The sequence below is a fragment of the Canis lupus genome, chromosome 4 (genome assembly GCF_011100685.1).
Source record: "Canis lupus familiaris isolate Mischka breed German Shepherd chromosome 4, alternate assembly UU_Cfam_GSD_1.0, whole genome shotgun sequence".
NCBI classification, from domain to species: domain Eukaryota; kingdom Metazoa; phylum Chordata; class Mammalia; order Carnivora; family Canidae; genus Canis; species Canis lupus.
In genome coordinates this window covers 43,854,478-43,868,491 of record NC_049225.1, presented here as the reverse complement: position 1 = coordinate 43,868,491, position 14,014 = coordinate 43,854,478, and the positions used below count along the sequence as shown (strand labels likewise).

Here is a 14,014-nt window from a genome sequence, read left to right as displayed (position 1 = left end):
GGCCACAGAAGGTGTGGATGTTAGGCCAAAAAGATGCTTTGCTGACTAGCTCCTGCCTACAGGAAGAGATACAGGCATGGGTTGTGTCCACTGGGGCTAGGGGAAGAAAGTTAAAGGGAATTAGGGAAAAGCTGGTAAAACCAGTGAAGAAAGAAGAAACTGAGTTTCCACTGCGGTAAATCATATATTTCTTCTCATCTCAATCAGGATGAAAGCAGGGTCCTTAGAATGCCCCCTTGACCCAGCTCCTCATTGCCCCTCTGATCTCATCCTCCAACACTCCCCCTTATGTTTACTTCACTCCAGTGATACTGGCATCCTAGTACAGCAGGCAAACTCCTACCTCTGGGCCTTTGCATGTGCTGTGCCCTCTACCTGCAACACTCTTCCTCCACATATCCACTTGCTTTTTCCCCTACTTACTTCCAAACTTTTCCTTGTTTTATTTTTATCCACAGAAGCCACCCCCTTCATATAATTTGCTTTGCTTATTGTTTATTAACCCTCCGCTACCCCCAGAATGCAAGTACCATAAAGGCAAAAAATTTCTCTCTTTTATTCATTGATGCTCCTCAAGCATAGAACTATGACTGGAACATAATAGGCTAACAACAGATGTTTGTTGAATGAATGTGTGAATGGCTGAAAGAGTGAATGGGCCATCTATCAGAATGCGTGGGGAACACGGAACAGAAGGGCATGCACAGGAGGAGGAAGAGGGGGGTGGAGATGAACAGAAAGGCTAGGGAAACATGCGTCTTATTTGGAGGGATTTTATCTAATGCTATTTGGAGCAGGAGGGTTCTAGGTTACCATGTATTTTAATAACGCCACCTAAAAGTGAAAGTAGAAAATGAAAACACTTGTGGTCATTTAAAGAGTGATCTTGAGGTCAGTGTTGATTGACTCTCTACTTGATCCAGAATGGGAAATTGGCCACTTTCTAATGCATGAGAGAAAAGCAGACAAGACTGAGCTAGACGGTCAACACATTTATAGTGGAATTTCGAACACTTGTGCACATACATGGAGACATGCACAATCTTGTCTCTGTACCTGCAGACCAAATCTAGTGTACAACCATCTGATTGGAAAGGATTAACCATTCAATCTCTTGCTCAGATCATGGTAGCTATGAAATGAGCTCATCATTCACATACTTTCTGCCAATACTACCACCCCTGCTTAGAGCACTTGCCTAGGTGCCAAGGACTGTACTCAGGGCTTGTGCGCAGTATTTCATTCTGTTTTCACAATAACCCATGGACAATATTATAATTATCACTTTGTTATAGATGAGAGAACTAGAGAAGAAAGAGCAATGATTTTGCCCAAAGTCACACAGCCAGTAAATGGTAGAGCTAGGACACAATCACAGGGTGACTCCAGGGAAGGGACTGGCAAACTTTTACTGTAAAGGGCCAGATAGCACCTGTAGAAGGCTTGCTGGGCCTTAAGTCATACTGCCTTACGAGGACAACCATAGACCATACCTATGCAATAGGTATGGACGTGTTCCAAACAAAACCTTATTTACAGAAATATGTGGTAGGCATACTTGGACCACCGGGTAGAGTCTGCTGACTGTGCTCTGGAATCAATGCTCTTGACAACTGAGCTATCACACCTGGGAGAGCCCGGAAGGGTAGCAAAGAGATTTCTGAGTGCTTTTAATCGTTAGCTCTAACAGGCCAACGTGCTGCCAGACTACTGGGGGACTGGCTGAGATAGAGAGGTGAACTCGCCAGGGGCAGAGGGTGGCAGATGGGGCACTTACATTTCGACGATGCCCTCTGGCAAGTTGGCAGGGATCTCGGTCAAGCCCTTCCCTCGACAGTCCACGATGTTATTACTGCAAGTGCAGGCCGAGGGGCAGGAGATGGAGTTGGCATTGCAGGATGGAGGTTCTGAGTGGGGGCCTGTGGGGCCAGAACACAGCGGTCAATCACGGCGGTGTCAGGAGCCACCTGGGCTTCTGTGCCCCTTACCCAGCTTCCCAGCATCACCTAAAAAGCTACTTGAAAATTTTCACCAGCTGACATATCCTCTCCTCTGGGAGATACAGCTGCCAATGGCTAAATATTTAGCCAAGAGGAGAGAGTCTGTCTTTGCCATGTTTCTGGATAGTTCTACTTGCTCTGTCATCCCATCATTCTAGTCTTTCAGAGAAAGGGTCACTCTCAGAGTCAATCACACATGAAAATACACCACTGGAATGCAAACAGCATACACTGGGACTACACCCTCAGAGTGCCCAATGTTTGGATGAACACGCATGTTTTTTGGCTTTGATTTGGGGATTGGATGCTGAGTATAGGTACATTTTCATTCTTTTCTCTAGAGGTTAGAACTCACTATAAAACCAACTGAGAGGGAAAAAGTTGTCAAAATTTCATTATTTGGGCCATCGATGTTGTCCAAGTGTCAATAGTCATCAGCAGTGACATCATCCAAGGCATTTTCAAATAGCTTTTATGTCCAGAGAACATGCAAAAAAAAACTGATCTCATTAGAAAAAAAGGCAAATAAGTTACTGCGTATTTTGGAATCAGCTTTTAATTTTGAGGCGAGCTTTTAATTTTTAGTTTTGAGATGAGAATTGGTGTGAATTTAGAGCAAAGTGGTAAAAGCCCAAGTGAACGCCATTTAAGGAGCTTATACAGAAAGCCAAACATAGATAAATACATACATTAGCAAAATAACTCAGGATTCAAAGGACCCCAAGAAGTAAATTAGAATGTTTTCAAGACATAAAGTTTTCATGCCATCACTACTTCTTCAAAGCGAAATAAGAATCTCAAACCTGTGGTTAATTTTCCAAATGAGGACGCCATGGCTCAAAAGGCAAACTCAACCCCAAAGCCTCCTCAGGACCTTACCCCACACCTGCTAGATCTACTCATCAGGGATTATGTCAATATCTTTCCAGACCCCCATCCTCAGGGCAGAGGGCACGGGCTGACACTAAGCTCACACCAACTCTGCAGATTTCCTCACTGCTCTGACGAGGGACTTCTAGCTCAGCACCCCTTGATAGAGCCTCAATATGAAACACAAAAACATCTGCAGAGAAAGACTAATTTTGGTTTGACCTCTGTTCATGGGAGAAGCTGAGTCTGGGAAGCCAGAGATGGTCCAGCTACAGTGGCTGCATCAGAGAACCAAGGGGGTCTGGCAGCAAATGCCTGTTTGGACACTGAGACTCAAAGAAAAGGGTTCCCTCTCCACATTCGACAGCCCCTGTGCCCGAAACAGGTCCTTCTGCAAAAGCTCAAAGGGATGCGATGGCTTGATTTGGAATATTTACCTTGCTGGAAAGTGCTAACCCAGTGATCAAAGACCCTTATTTCCCTTGGCCTTACCTCTCCTTTCTCTCTCTCTTTCTTTCTCTCTCTCTCTCTCTCTCTCTCTCACACACACACACACACACACCCCAAATACTTGAAAATACCCTCCTAGCTGGGACATTTGAGAAAATATTCTTGTCTAGGGCACAAGGACTTCAAACTCTCCAGTGTTCCACTAGCAGGTCTCATGGAGACCATGAAAAGCATTAGAGAGATGATGGCTTACATGAAAGTCCCCAACTGGAACATTCTCTGAGAGGGGGGATACCCATTTTGTTCTAGACTGGGAAACTTTTCCATTTCTGAGGAAATGGTAATCCCAGAGAATCAGCCTGTAAGAGTCTCAAATGAGGAATGAGTGTGCTGTGGCTCAGAGTGTGGGCTCTAGAGTCCCATTGCCTCAGTGTGAATCCTGGTTCTGTTATTTCATCCTTTTATCCCCGAACCTCAGTTTTTCCCATCTGAAAAATGGGGGAAGATGACAGTACTTATTTCATAGCATGGCTTTGTTGTGAAGGCAAAGGAAGTTAACACATATAGAGTATTTAGAAGAAGGCACAGCACAGAGTCAGAGCTTAGTAATGTTAGTTGCTGTTATTATTACTATTAATGAGTCTGGTCCTGCCACTAATTGTCTGCAAGTCATAATATTCCTCTGAGCCTTTTTGCTACCATCTCAGTGAATAAGGAGTTTGGATTGCAGGACTTCTGAGGTCCTTTCTGGGTCGAAAGATTCCTTCCTCCTAGTCTTCAAGAATGGAAGCAGAAGGAGTGAGACACCCAACAGCATCTGTCTGCCCTCTACTCTACCTCTTTGCAGGTGGTCAAGAGGATCTACTGTGTGATGAGCTCCCAGCCTCTCCACAGTTGCTAGAAAGGCTGGAAGTTGCCTGGGCTTCAGGTGTCAGGGCTTCTGAAGTACAGATGATGCTCCCCAGAGAAAAAGGCCAGGCCTGGTTCTCCATATCAGGGGGCGTAGGGCACCTAACAAAGCCCGGGAGAATTGTTACACCCTGGGCACCTTCCTGTTCAGGAGATGTCAGGGACTACATGGCTGACAAGGCTATAAGGCTGAATGAAGTCTGTCCTCCTGTGTTTCTATCCACCGAGGCAGAGGGTATTGGATGGCTGTCCTACCAAGTAACCTTTTGATCTGTCAAAAGATTACTTGGTCGGGGTGTGTCAGAAAGGGAAGGGGGGAAAGACAGTAATAGGCAAGGGCTCATGAGGGTGGTAGGGAAGTTCTGGAATGGAATTTCTTTAAAAATGCCCCTTTTGACATGTATGCTGAAATTAATTCTCTTGAAACCAGACCCAGATGGTAGCCTTGAATCCCTGTGGGAATGAGCTGAGTCTTTCAGAGGGTGGCTCTCATTCTGTAGGCAGCATGTGCTACATTTCAAGGGATGTTGTCAAGGTGGGAAAAAAAAAAAAAAAGCCTTTGTAAAAGATCCCATAACCGGGTCACTTACAACACCTTTAATTACGCCGAGAGGAACAAAGGTAATTATAGCCTCTGTCAGCATCCTGGGCGGGCGGCTCCCCAGCCAGGCATTCACACACGGTGAGGGTGTTATCCTCTTGTTGAAACAAAACACTTCAGGTTTAAGATGAGGTTGAAAGATGGGTTCATTTTCCCTGGAAACGTTCCCCTCTGATGAGTGCCCGGTGGACCAACCCATCTCCCTTTGAGTCTCTGAGGGCTGTCAGGGCGGAAGTCCCTCCCCTCTGCTTTTTGCCTTTGGATAGACTGAGGCTAGCCCGGGAATCCTACAAGGGCAGTGAGCTTGGCTGACTTGCTCCTCCCTGTTACATCCCCAGTACCTAAAACACGGCTAAGACATGAAACGTGAACTCAGTGAACACATCTCAGCTGAGTGAAAGGATGAATACATGAATGGAGTTGGTCTAGAAGCCAGGCAGAGTGGGGGCTAACGGGCCCTGAGGGGAGGCCCCCGGGAGTTCTGAGTGCCCCGGGCTCCGGTTGATAGGATGGCCATAGTGTGGAGGGACAGAGCGGCTATGGGGGTATGGGACTTTCATGCCTGAAGCTCAGGTCTTCCCACCACAGCTCAGTGCCTGCGAAGGCCCTCTGCCTGGTCTCCCGGGGCTCCCTCTGAGCCTCGCTCACCTGCACAGGTAAGGGTGTCCCAGGCACTCTGCTTAGCTCTGTCAGCAAATCCCTCCCTCGTAGCCTTTCCTGTCCACACATGTGGAGAGTCATAGTGTGATGCAGGTGACAGTGGATTTCCAAGGGGAACAAAGTGAGGACACACCCATCTTCCTACCCAGGAAATTCTATGAGTACTGTCCAAGCTGAGAAGCAGAGAGGAATGGGAACAGGAGTGTTCTGAGGTGGGCGGAAGGAGTCTCCGCCCATCTTTGAAGGGAGGGGACCAGCTTGGGCCTGTGTCTGCCTCCACGAATGCAGTCCTGCCCTAGAGCATGTGCCTGTGGGGCCTGCGAATGTTCACTGTCCCTGAGCAAGCCTGCCTGCTGGTACCACCTCTTTCTCTTCCTGGCAGAGAAATTAGTTTCAATCAGGGTGTGGTGATTGACTGGCACACAGGACCCCCGTAATCTCTGTTCAGAGATGTTTTGTGATAAACTTGGAGTGCATGTGGACTTGCTCTTTGTTTTTGAATGGGTGCCCAAGCTATGTGCTCTGGGAACTCTTTCAGCGGGATGAAACTGTTGCTGCCCTGAGGGGGAAGGAAGTTCTTATCCAGAACAGGGAGACAGGGGTACAGGCCAAGTACCCATCTCCCCTCGGGGGCTGTCTCCCCTTTCCAAATCACCACTTCAGCTCAGGAATTTCGTTTGGAACCAGAGCCACCTCCATGCCACACAAGGAGGAAACGGAGATGTCCTGCCTTCTGATGTCTCCTGACTCCCAGGACCGGGGCCTGATGTCTTGAGGGAGGGCAGGGCAGAGCATGGGGCAACCAGGGGGCTGGCCCTTGCTTGCTCCTCCCTGGTCATCAAGCTGCTGGTTCGCAGCTGAAGCAGGTGCCCTCAATGAGCAGGAGAGCAGGAATGAGTCCCCAGCTAGACCTGTCATGGGGAGGTGCCTGTGACGACTGGCACATCACCCTGTCTCTGCTGACTGTACAACACCCCCTCCAGTGGGAGAGAGAAGCAGGAGTGATGACCAGCGAGACCAACTCCTGTCCAGCCACATCTTTAGCTTTGTTCTTCTATTTGGCATCATGTCAAAAATGGAAAGTCCTAACTACTGTGCCCAAATGAATGGGGCAAGTCACCAAACTTCTGACCTAGAAAGGGTCATGGAAATGGTAAGGAGACCATCCCTTGGGGGGAGAGTACTTGCCCAGGGACCCAATGGTGGCTGAACTAAGAACGTCATTCTCTAATAGCAGCTCATGCTTATGGAATGCTTCCTATGTGCCAGATACTGCATCAAGTGCTCTGCATGTGTGATCTCACTTGATTCTAGCAAAACCCATGACGTAGGTTCTATTATTATTATAATTTCCATTACACCGATGAGGAAAGGGAAGAATAGGGAGGTCAAGCAAACTGTTCAAGATCGTGGAGCTGGTGAACAACAAAGTTCTAAAATTTGGCCCAGTGTTCTTTATACCATTCTCCTCTACCAAAAAGATATCAAATGCCTCTCTTTATTGCCATGACATTGAAAACCATCAGAGCTTGGGACTCTCAGGAGGTAGGACGGGGAGGCTCAGTGGCCAAGACACAGATTGTGTAAGCTCGCTGGGGATGGTGGGACACTCTTGTTAGAGCTGTGTTTCTTTCTTTCTGTCTTTATTATTTTTCCTTTTTTATCTTTTTTTTTTTCTTTCTGTCTTTAAAGGGAATTCCACCCAGCAGAGTGCCCAGAACTGAAAAATCCAATGGCCTTGTGAGCATGTGGAAATAAATTAATTCCAGCGTTCAAATTAAGCATCCCTGTTGGCCTCTGGCCTTTCAAAAGCCAACAACAGACTGCAATGACAATGGGGCTTGAGCAATTATGATGAGAATATAAATGAACGTGATTTAAATACCAGAGGCATGATAATTTTAGGAATGGCTAAATAAACCTAATAATCTCATTCTTGCAATGTCCAATTATGGTGTTTTAATTAAAACCTCCTAAGGAGATGGGCAGCTAGTCATGGCTTACCTTAATTATCTTTATACTTAGTAACTAGTCCGAAATTTAAAAAAAAAAAAAAAAAAAAAAAAAAAAAAGGAGAAGAAGGGGAAAGTTTCTTGTTTCCAGGGAGATATGCCTATTTCATTTTTAATAATAAATGAGGAAAGGCTTCTTGAGAGGCTTTTAGAAGCAAGTATTGTTCTAGGCACTGGGGCACTTGAAAAATGTCTAATGTGAGCCCTTAGTGCTAGGAGACAAGACTGATCTTAAGGATAGCTCACACTCAAAGGGTACAGGCAGATAAGTGTGACATAGGTGGACAAACCAATGAAGACAAAGATATTTAAAGGAGGGATCCCTGGGTGGCGCAGTGGTTTAGCGCCTGCCTTTGGCCCAGGGCGCGATCCTGGAGACCCGGGATCGAATCCCACGTCAGGCTCCCGGTGCATGGAGCCTGCTTCTCCCTCTGCCTGTGTCTCTGCCTCTCTCTCTCTCTCTGTGACTATCATAAATAAATAAAAAAAATAAAAAAAAATTAAAAAAAATTTAAAAAAAAGATATTTAAAGGAAAGAAATAGTTGACTCAAGAGGTCAAACAGTTAACTCATACCCTTGAATTACAAATTGTGACAAGTAGCAACTTTTGCAGATTAAGGCACCAGAAAATTGATGCATGGAAGGGAAACCCTAGACCTTAAGCCCCAACATACACCACAAAACCTGCAACTCATGTGAGTCAAGTAATGCCCAAGATAGAACTTCTTCTTTGATCTGTTATCATGAACTCAAAAAAGTCCCAGTCTGGTTCAGGTAACAAGAACCAGGGACCACAAACTTTTCTTATCCTAGGGCCCTAACCTTTCTCTTTAAAACAAGAAGAGTTGATAGAGAAATCCTTGTAGCAATGGCTGAAGGAAACCAAGCAGTCCGACTTGTATACTGTAGAAAAACGTCACTAAAAAAAGAAAATGTAGTCTCTCACCCATTGGATGGGACACTACAATTCTCATGTGTCTCCCTAGAGGAAGAAAATAAATACCTTCAATTGGAAAGGTAAGTTGACAGAGGACATGAATTTCGTCCAAGTGTGCTGCTAGCAAATTTCTGGGTTAGCTGGAGTGAAAGGAGCCCATAGCCAGGACTTCTGGGGAGAAGAGGCCTGGCTCCAGCCGGCTGGATTTAATTCACAGGGAGATATCAGGGACTTGAGCAGCCACGGCCCTCAGAGGCTGAGGGAGATAAAACTCTTTCCTGTCTCTGGAGTCATGTGTTTAGTGAATTTTTTGATACGGTTTAAGGGCCTAAGGGCCCAGGGAGGTTTTCTGATGCTTTCCTGACAGGGGCCACCAGTGATGAAGCTACACGCAGGGAAGGCTTAATTGGTGCCCTTTTTTTTTTTTTTCTTGAGCAGATAACCTCTGTCTTTACAGAGATGTTCTGACTCCTGCCTTTCTCGACTGAAGTCCTCTTCCTGCAAGTTACCAGGAGGAAGCGCTTGAACAGGGAACACAGAGAGTTTTACAGTGTATATCTGCTGTGATCAGATTCATACAAAACAGCCTCATGCGGATGCCTTGTGGGCTCTGCCCCGGGTAGAGCCTGCACCCTGTATGGCAGGGTGTGTGTCGGGGGGACGGTCAGTGCGGTACAACAGCCCTCCTCGTTGACCTCCTGAATGCACACAGCCTGAGTCTTGTTCCACATGGCTTTCTCTGGCATTCCTTGAACAGAGCCTCACAAACTCCCTTTAACAGTTATTAAAGAGGTTAAATCTCCTCTCTGGAGGGGGTGGTCCACTTGTACCCCACTGATAGTTGTAGTGCTTCATTCTTTAGGGATATCCAATTCAGCCATCCGTTATATCCAACTTGGACCTTTGCAGAAAGCAACCTCCTGTACAGCATTCTGTTTTTTATATATGAAAGCCTGGAAAGCATCAAGGAATGCCTTTTGCATAGGGGTTCCAAGATGTCACTCTCTTAAATTTCCAGTGTGGAATTGGAGATTAACAGCACATTCACATCCAGTCTGTGGACCCTCAGAAAACACCTGGCTTCATATTAGAAAGTGATAGGGATCACGACAAGCCCTGGGCTACATTGATATAAACAGGGGAGGTGATAGGGATGATCCTATTTAACTACTAAACTGCCTGCTAGATCTGGCTTTTTCAACACAGGGAAATTTGAGGGCACTAGGACTTCTAGGACGTAGGAGGGTCAGCCTTATTCCCTGGGGTTTGGATCCTGACTGCTACTGGGTAAGCAAGTCACCACTCCTTTGATGGGCAGGTGCTTTACTGATGGAGCGGTACTTGTGTTCGTGCAGAGCATGAAGCCTGGCACCTATAATGATGTGTTTTAACATTCTCTCTAATTAGTTTTTCTCACTAGCTCTTGGATGACTCCTGCACTCTATAATTATTTCTTTCACTGGCACTTATGCCGATATTGTACTCTTTGCCTAATAATTACTGTAATTATAGTCACTATATGTGAGTTTGGTGCCTGTGTGATAAACGGTTTTATTATATGTGTTTGACAGGAAGTGATTTCTAAGTGGGCGTCTATAGGAAATTATTAAGGTACTGCTCTGAGACATGTTAAAATGTTTTTGGATAATAAATAATTTGATGAAGTAGTAACATGACAAGAGAGAGCGGTAGGGAGTGAGATGAAGTTGAATTAAAAAGAAAAAAAAAGTCTTCCGTGGCATAAATGCAGCCTAAGAGCAGAAGGGGGCCAGTTTGCACTGCTGGCTGGATTGGGGCACCCTGCAGCACACGCGGGGCTCAGGCAATCTTCAATTCCGAAAACAGCAACAGCCACACCAGTGCTGAGCCCCCTGTCCTTCCTCCTTCCTGCAGGCCGACCCCTAAGACCAGCCAGAGGCCACCAGGCCCCAGTTCTGGGACTGGGTTTCTAGAAATCAGGAACGCCTCTGTGGGAAACTCCTCAATCGAATACTTTCTGTTTTTGAGGAAATTCAGGGATCAGCTCTACTTCTCTGCTACTGGAAAGAGGGAGTGGGTGGGAGTGGAGGGTGTCAATGAAAAGGAAAAACAAATAAGCAAGCTTGAAATTGAGGACTCGGTTTAAAAGCCACTACATCCTCTGGGAAGACTTCCTCGGGTCACTCAGCCACCTCCCAACCCTGGAGATCTGTGACACCTCCCGTTATGTCTGTGCCCAGTTCTGTTTTCTATACTACGTAGACAATCTGTGCTTCTATTACACTTCAATTACCCGCAGATCAAACTCTTATGTTTGCTCAGCACATTTTGTGGGCCCACTAAACTATAATAATTAAGCTCCACTTATTAGCTCTTACCAAGTGCTCTGCATTATGCTAAGAGCTTTATATGCACTATTTCATTTAATCCTCCCACCCATCCCTTGAGTTATGTACTATGATTTTTCCATTTTGCAGACATGTGGTGACTTGCCAAAGTCAGACACTACTAGGGGGGCAGAGCTAGGGTTTCCAGCTAAGCAGGCTGAACCCATCGCCTCCATTAACTTGTCTTTCAATTTCTATGAGCAATTAGACAATAGGTATGCGTTTAGGAAATGCTAAACAATGTACTTAACACATGTTAAGTTTCTTAGCATCAATGGACAATCATGCTTAACAGAAAGGGATTCATTACCTCCTTGAGCATTTTCCTTTACTAGATGACAAAGGCTTCTTTCTCAGAACCCTTTGGGGCACCCCCGAGTCTAAGTGACAATGGAGTGTTGGGGAACATATTAAGATTCCCTGCCAAGCTCTGGGCTGGGCATGGGTTCATGCCCGTGTCAGGGAGGGCTCGGGGCTGGGTGAGTTACAGTATGGAGCGAAGGGGGGTGGGGCAGGCTCACCTGGGCATACATACTCCTTCTTCTGCACATCCGCCACGTTGAAGCCCCTCAGGTGCACTGGAGCCATGCAGAGGGTGAACTGGCCAATTGTCCGCCGCTGTCGCAACCAATCCGAGAGCCAGGCCAGGTGGCAGTCACAGTACAGGTGATTGGAGTGGAGGCGCCTGGGGGAGGGAGGGACAGAGGTAAGACACTGTCACAGCATGAAGTGAACAGAGCAAGCCAGACCTCTGTGCCTCTTAGCCCAGCGTGACAATCCTCAGGAGCCCAGGGAAGCATTTCCCTCTGCACTAGTGAGTTACCACAGGAGCCTCAGCCCTTTTATTGCCAAACCACAAATGACTGTTATCTTCACATGCAGGCCACATCCAACGGATGCCTCTGGGGTTCTGAGCAAGTCCTTATTTCTTAATAGCAATTCCACCCTCTTCTTTCTCACTCAAGAAAGCCTCAGCATGTAGGAAGAGGAGAGTGACATTACTAAAGCGATGGTTCCGAGTCAAACTTCCAAAGAGGTGACTTGGTTGCAAATTTCAGTACTGTAGTTAGCCTGGGTTCCAGATGGCTTGAAACAGCTCCTCAAGTTCAATGTCTCAGTCTATAGTGGCACTGTGGCCAAGACCTTCATTCCCCCCACCCCGACCCCTGCCGAACACACACACACAGTGAATGAACCCTCTCTCCCAGGGAATGCCGGTGGGCTTGTGTGCACTAGCCCAGTGAGCAGGGCATATGGGAAAGGGTCTTTCTGGAAGGATGTGTCTTCTCTCCACCCGCTCCCGCCTAAATAAGGAACTGCCCATTCCAGACTCCTGCAGCCCACAGCAATGTCTCCACAGTGCTCCCTTCTTCCCAAGTTAAATTCCACCAGGTGTATTTGCTATTCTTGTTCAGGTGCCCCTGGGAAGAACCCTCCAACCAGTTCCAGGACTCTGACTTTCCCCTTCTAGTAGCTGTGATTCCAGATCAATTTCTTGCCTCTGAATGATTAACAATTGCTAGAGGGATCTGTATGTTCTACTTCCGAAAGGAATCCCATCTGATTAAATGGCTTGAATTTACTTTCCATTAATTGGGGGGGTAAACTAAAGATGTCTGGGGGGCTTCTACAGGTTCTTTCCCCCAAGGTTTCTCTATCAGCGGCTTCTGATTTCCACATTCCCCACAACCCTACATCATCAGAAATGGTGGTAGGTAAGTCTTAGTCACATCAGCTTATCATACACTTGGGTTTATGATGCAAATTTCAAATGCCCAATCCTGGACCTGCTAATCAGCCAGCAGTACCTTGGGACTTTCAAGCACTCTGTGTCAAGTTGGTTAATATTGAGTAGCAGCTTGAAGCAGTGGCTTGGGCTACTTCCGTGCCTGAAATAGAGAGTACTGAAGGGCTCTTGACCACACTCCAATTAGTATGAAGTTGGCATTGCTCAACACCGGCCACATGCAGCTAACTTGAGGGGTGTGCCGGCAGAGCCTTCCTGCCATGGTGTGCGTGCAATTCCTGGGCAGGCCAGGACCACGGGAGACCTTGACAGCCTCAGGAAGTCCCAGAGTTCATCATATCTGACCTGATCTGATATGAGTTCATCATATCAACTAAATGAACTCATACCTATGTAGAATGTAACCTTTTTTTTCTGCTAAAATATTCGAAAAGATTTTTATGATTTTTGTTTCAAAATGATTAATTTTGATGTCATAAATGTTCTTTTGGATTTCAGAGCCTATACTTTAAAGTTGAACACATTTTCATAAGCTCCTAGGCCCAAGATACTGTGCCTGTAATGGGCCCCAAGCAATTCTCCCCTTTGAGTTTCAAAGCTCAGACTCCTATTCTGCTCCCTCTTCATCTGGTACTTCAGAAAGAGGTGCCGCAGGTGGGCAAGGGTAGGGGAGGCATGATCCTAAACTAGGGGAAGAACATGAAGGAGATGAGGGAATTCCTTTTCTATGCTGGGCCTTCTTGAGAAATTTCAGCATGAGTGGAAACAATTTGTTTCCTGACTTATCAATGAGTTGTAGAGAGACAGAGAAAGAGAGACAGACAAGAGGGAGAGAAGGTGGAGGGAGAGAGAGAAAGGGGAGAGAAAGGAGATGGGGTGTTGGTTCTATGGCCAGGAATGGACTACTGGGTATATAGGCTAACTAGGAAAATGGCAACAGTGAGAAGTGACAGTCTTAGTGACAAGATAGAGCACAGGTAGACTGCAGTGGCAGCACAGGCTGTGGTGCTGGGGCACTTTTGTGTATCAGGAGGATCAAAGCCTTCTCATGAGAGTCTGGCTTCTATGAGGAAAGGCAGTTGCCTTCTTTGGCAGTGACGTATGGAAGTTGAGCAAACAGGGATTCCTATGAAGCACTGAGCATGTGCCCATATGCTAGGTCAATGTCGACAAATTCCCATCAGTTCCAATCCGGGGTAAAAGATCAATGGAATGACAAAAGTGAGGTTTAGGTAAGTCAGATCCTTATTAAGCTGATTAATTTCTGGGATAACGAAAACGTTGGAGGTTTTCCTTTTGGAAGATTACATTAGGTTTGTTCTTTCTCAATCTCTGCCAGTCAGCCCCAAGCTACCTTTTTTCCTAACCTTCCTACAGATGGTTCCTAACCCTTCACCCACCTTTGTAGGGATTTCTTCCCCTCCAAGTGGGACCATGGAAAAGAGGTGACCAAAACTGACG

The 14,014-nt window shown here is 46.4% G+C and overlaps 1 protein-coding gene across 1 annotated transcript in view; it reads right to left on the bottom strand.

Annotated features, from left to right (window-relative positions):
* Positions 1–14,014, bottom strand: part of SLIT3 (slit guidance ligand 3) — a 591,933-nt gene that overhangs the window by 122,696 nt on the left and 455,223 nt on the right. The window contains exons 8-9 of the mRNA XM_038535455.1: positions 11,328–11,491; positions 1,778–1,919 (exon numbers count right to left, since the gene is read on the bottom strand). Coding sequence (XP_038391383.1) covers positions 1,778–1,919; positions 11,328–11,491 — 306 coding nt within the window. The remainder of the gene's footprint in view (positions 1–1,777; positions 1,920–11,327; positions 11,492–14,014) is intronic.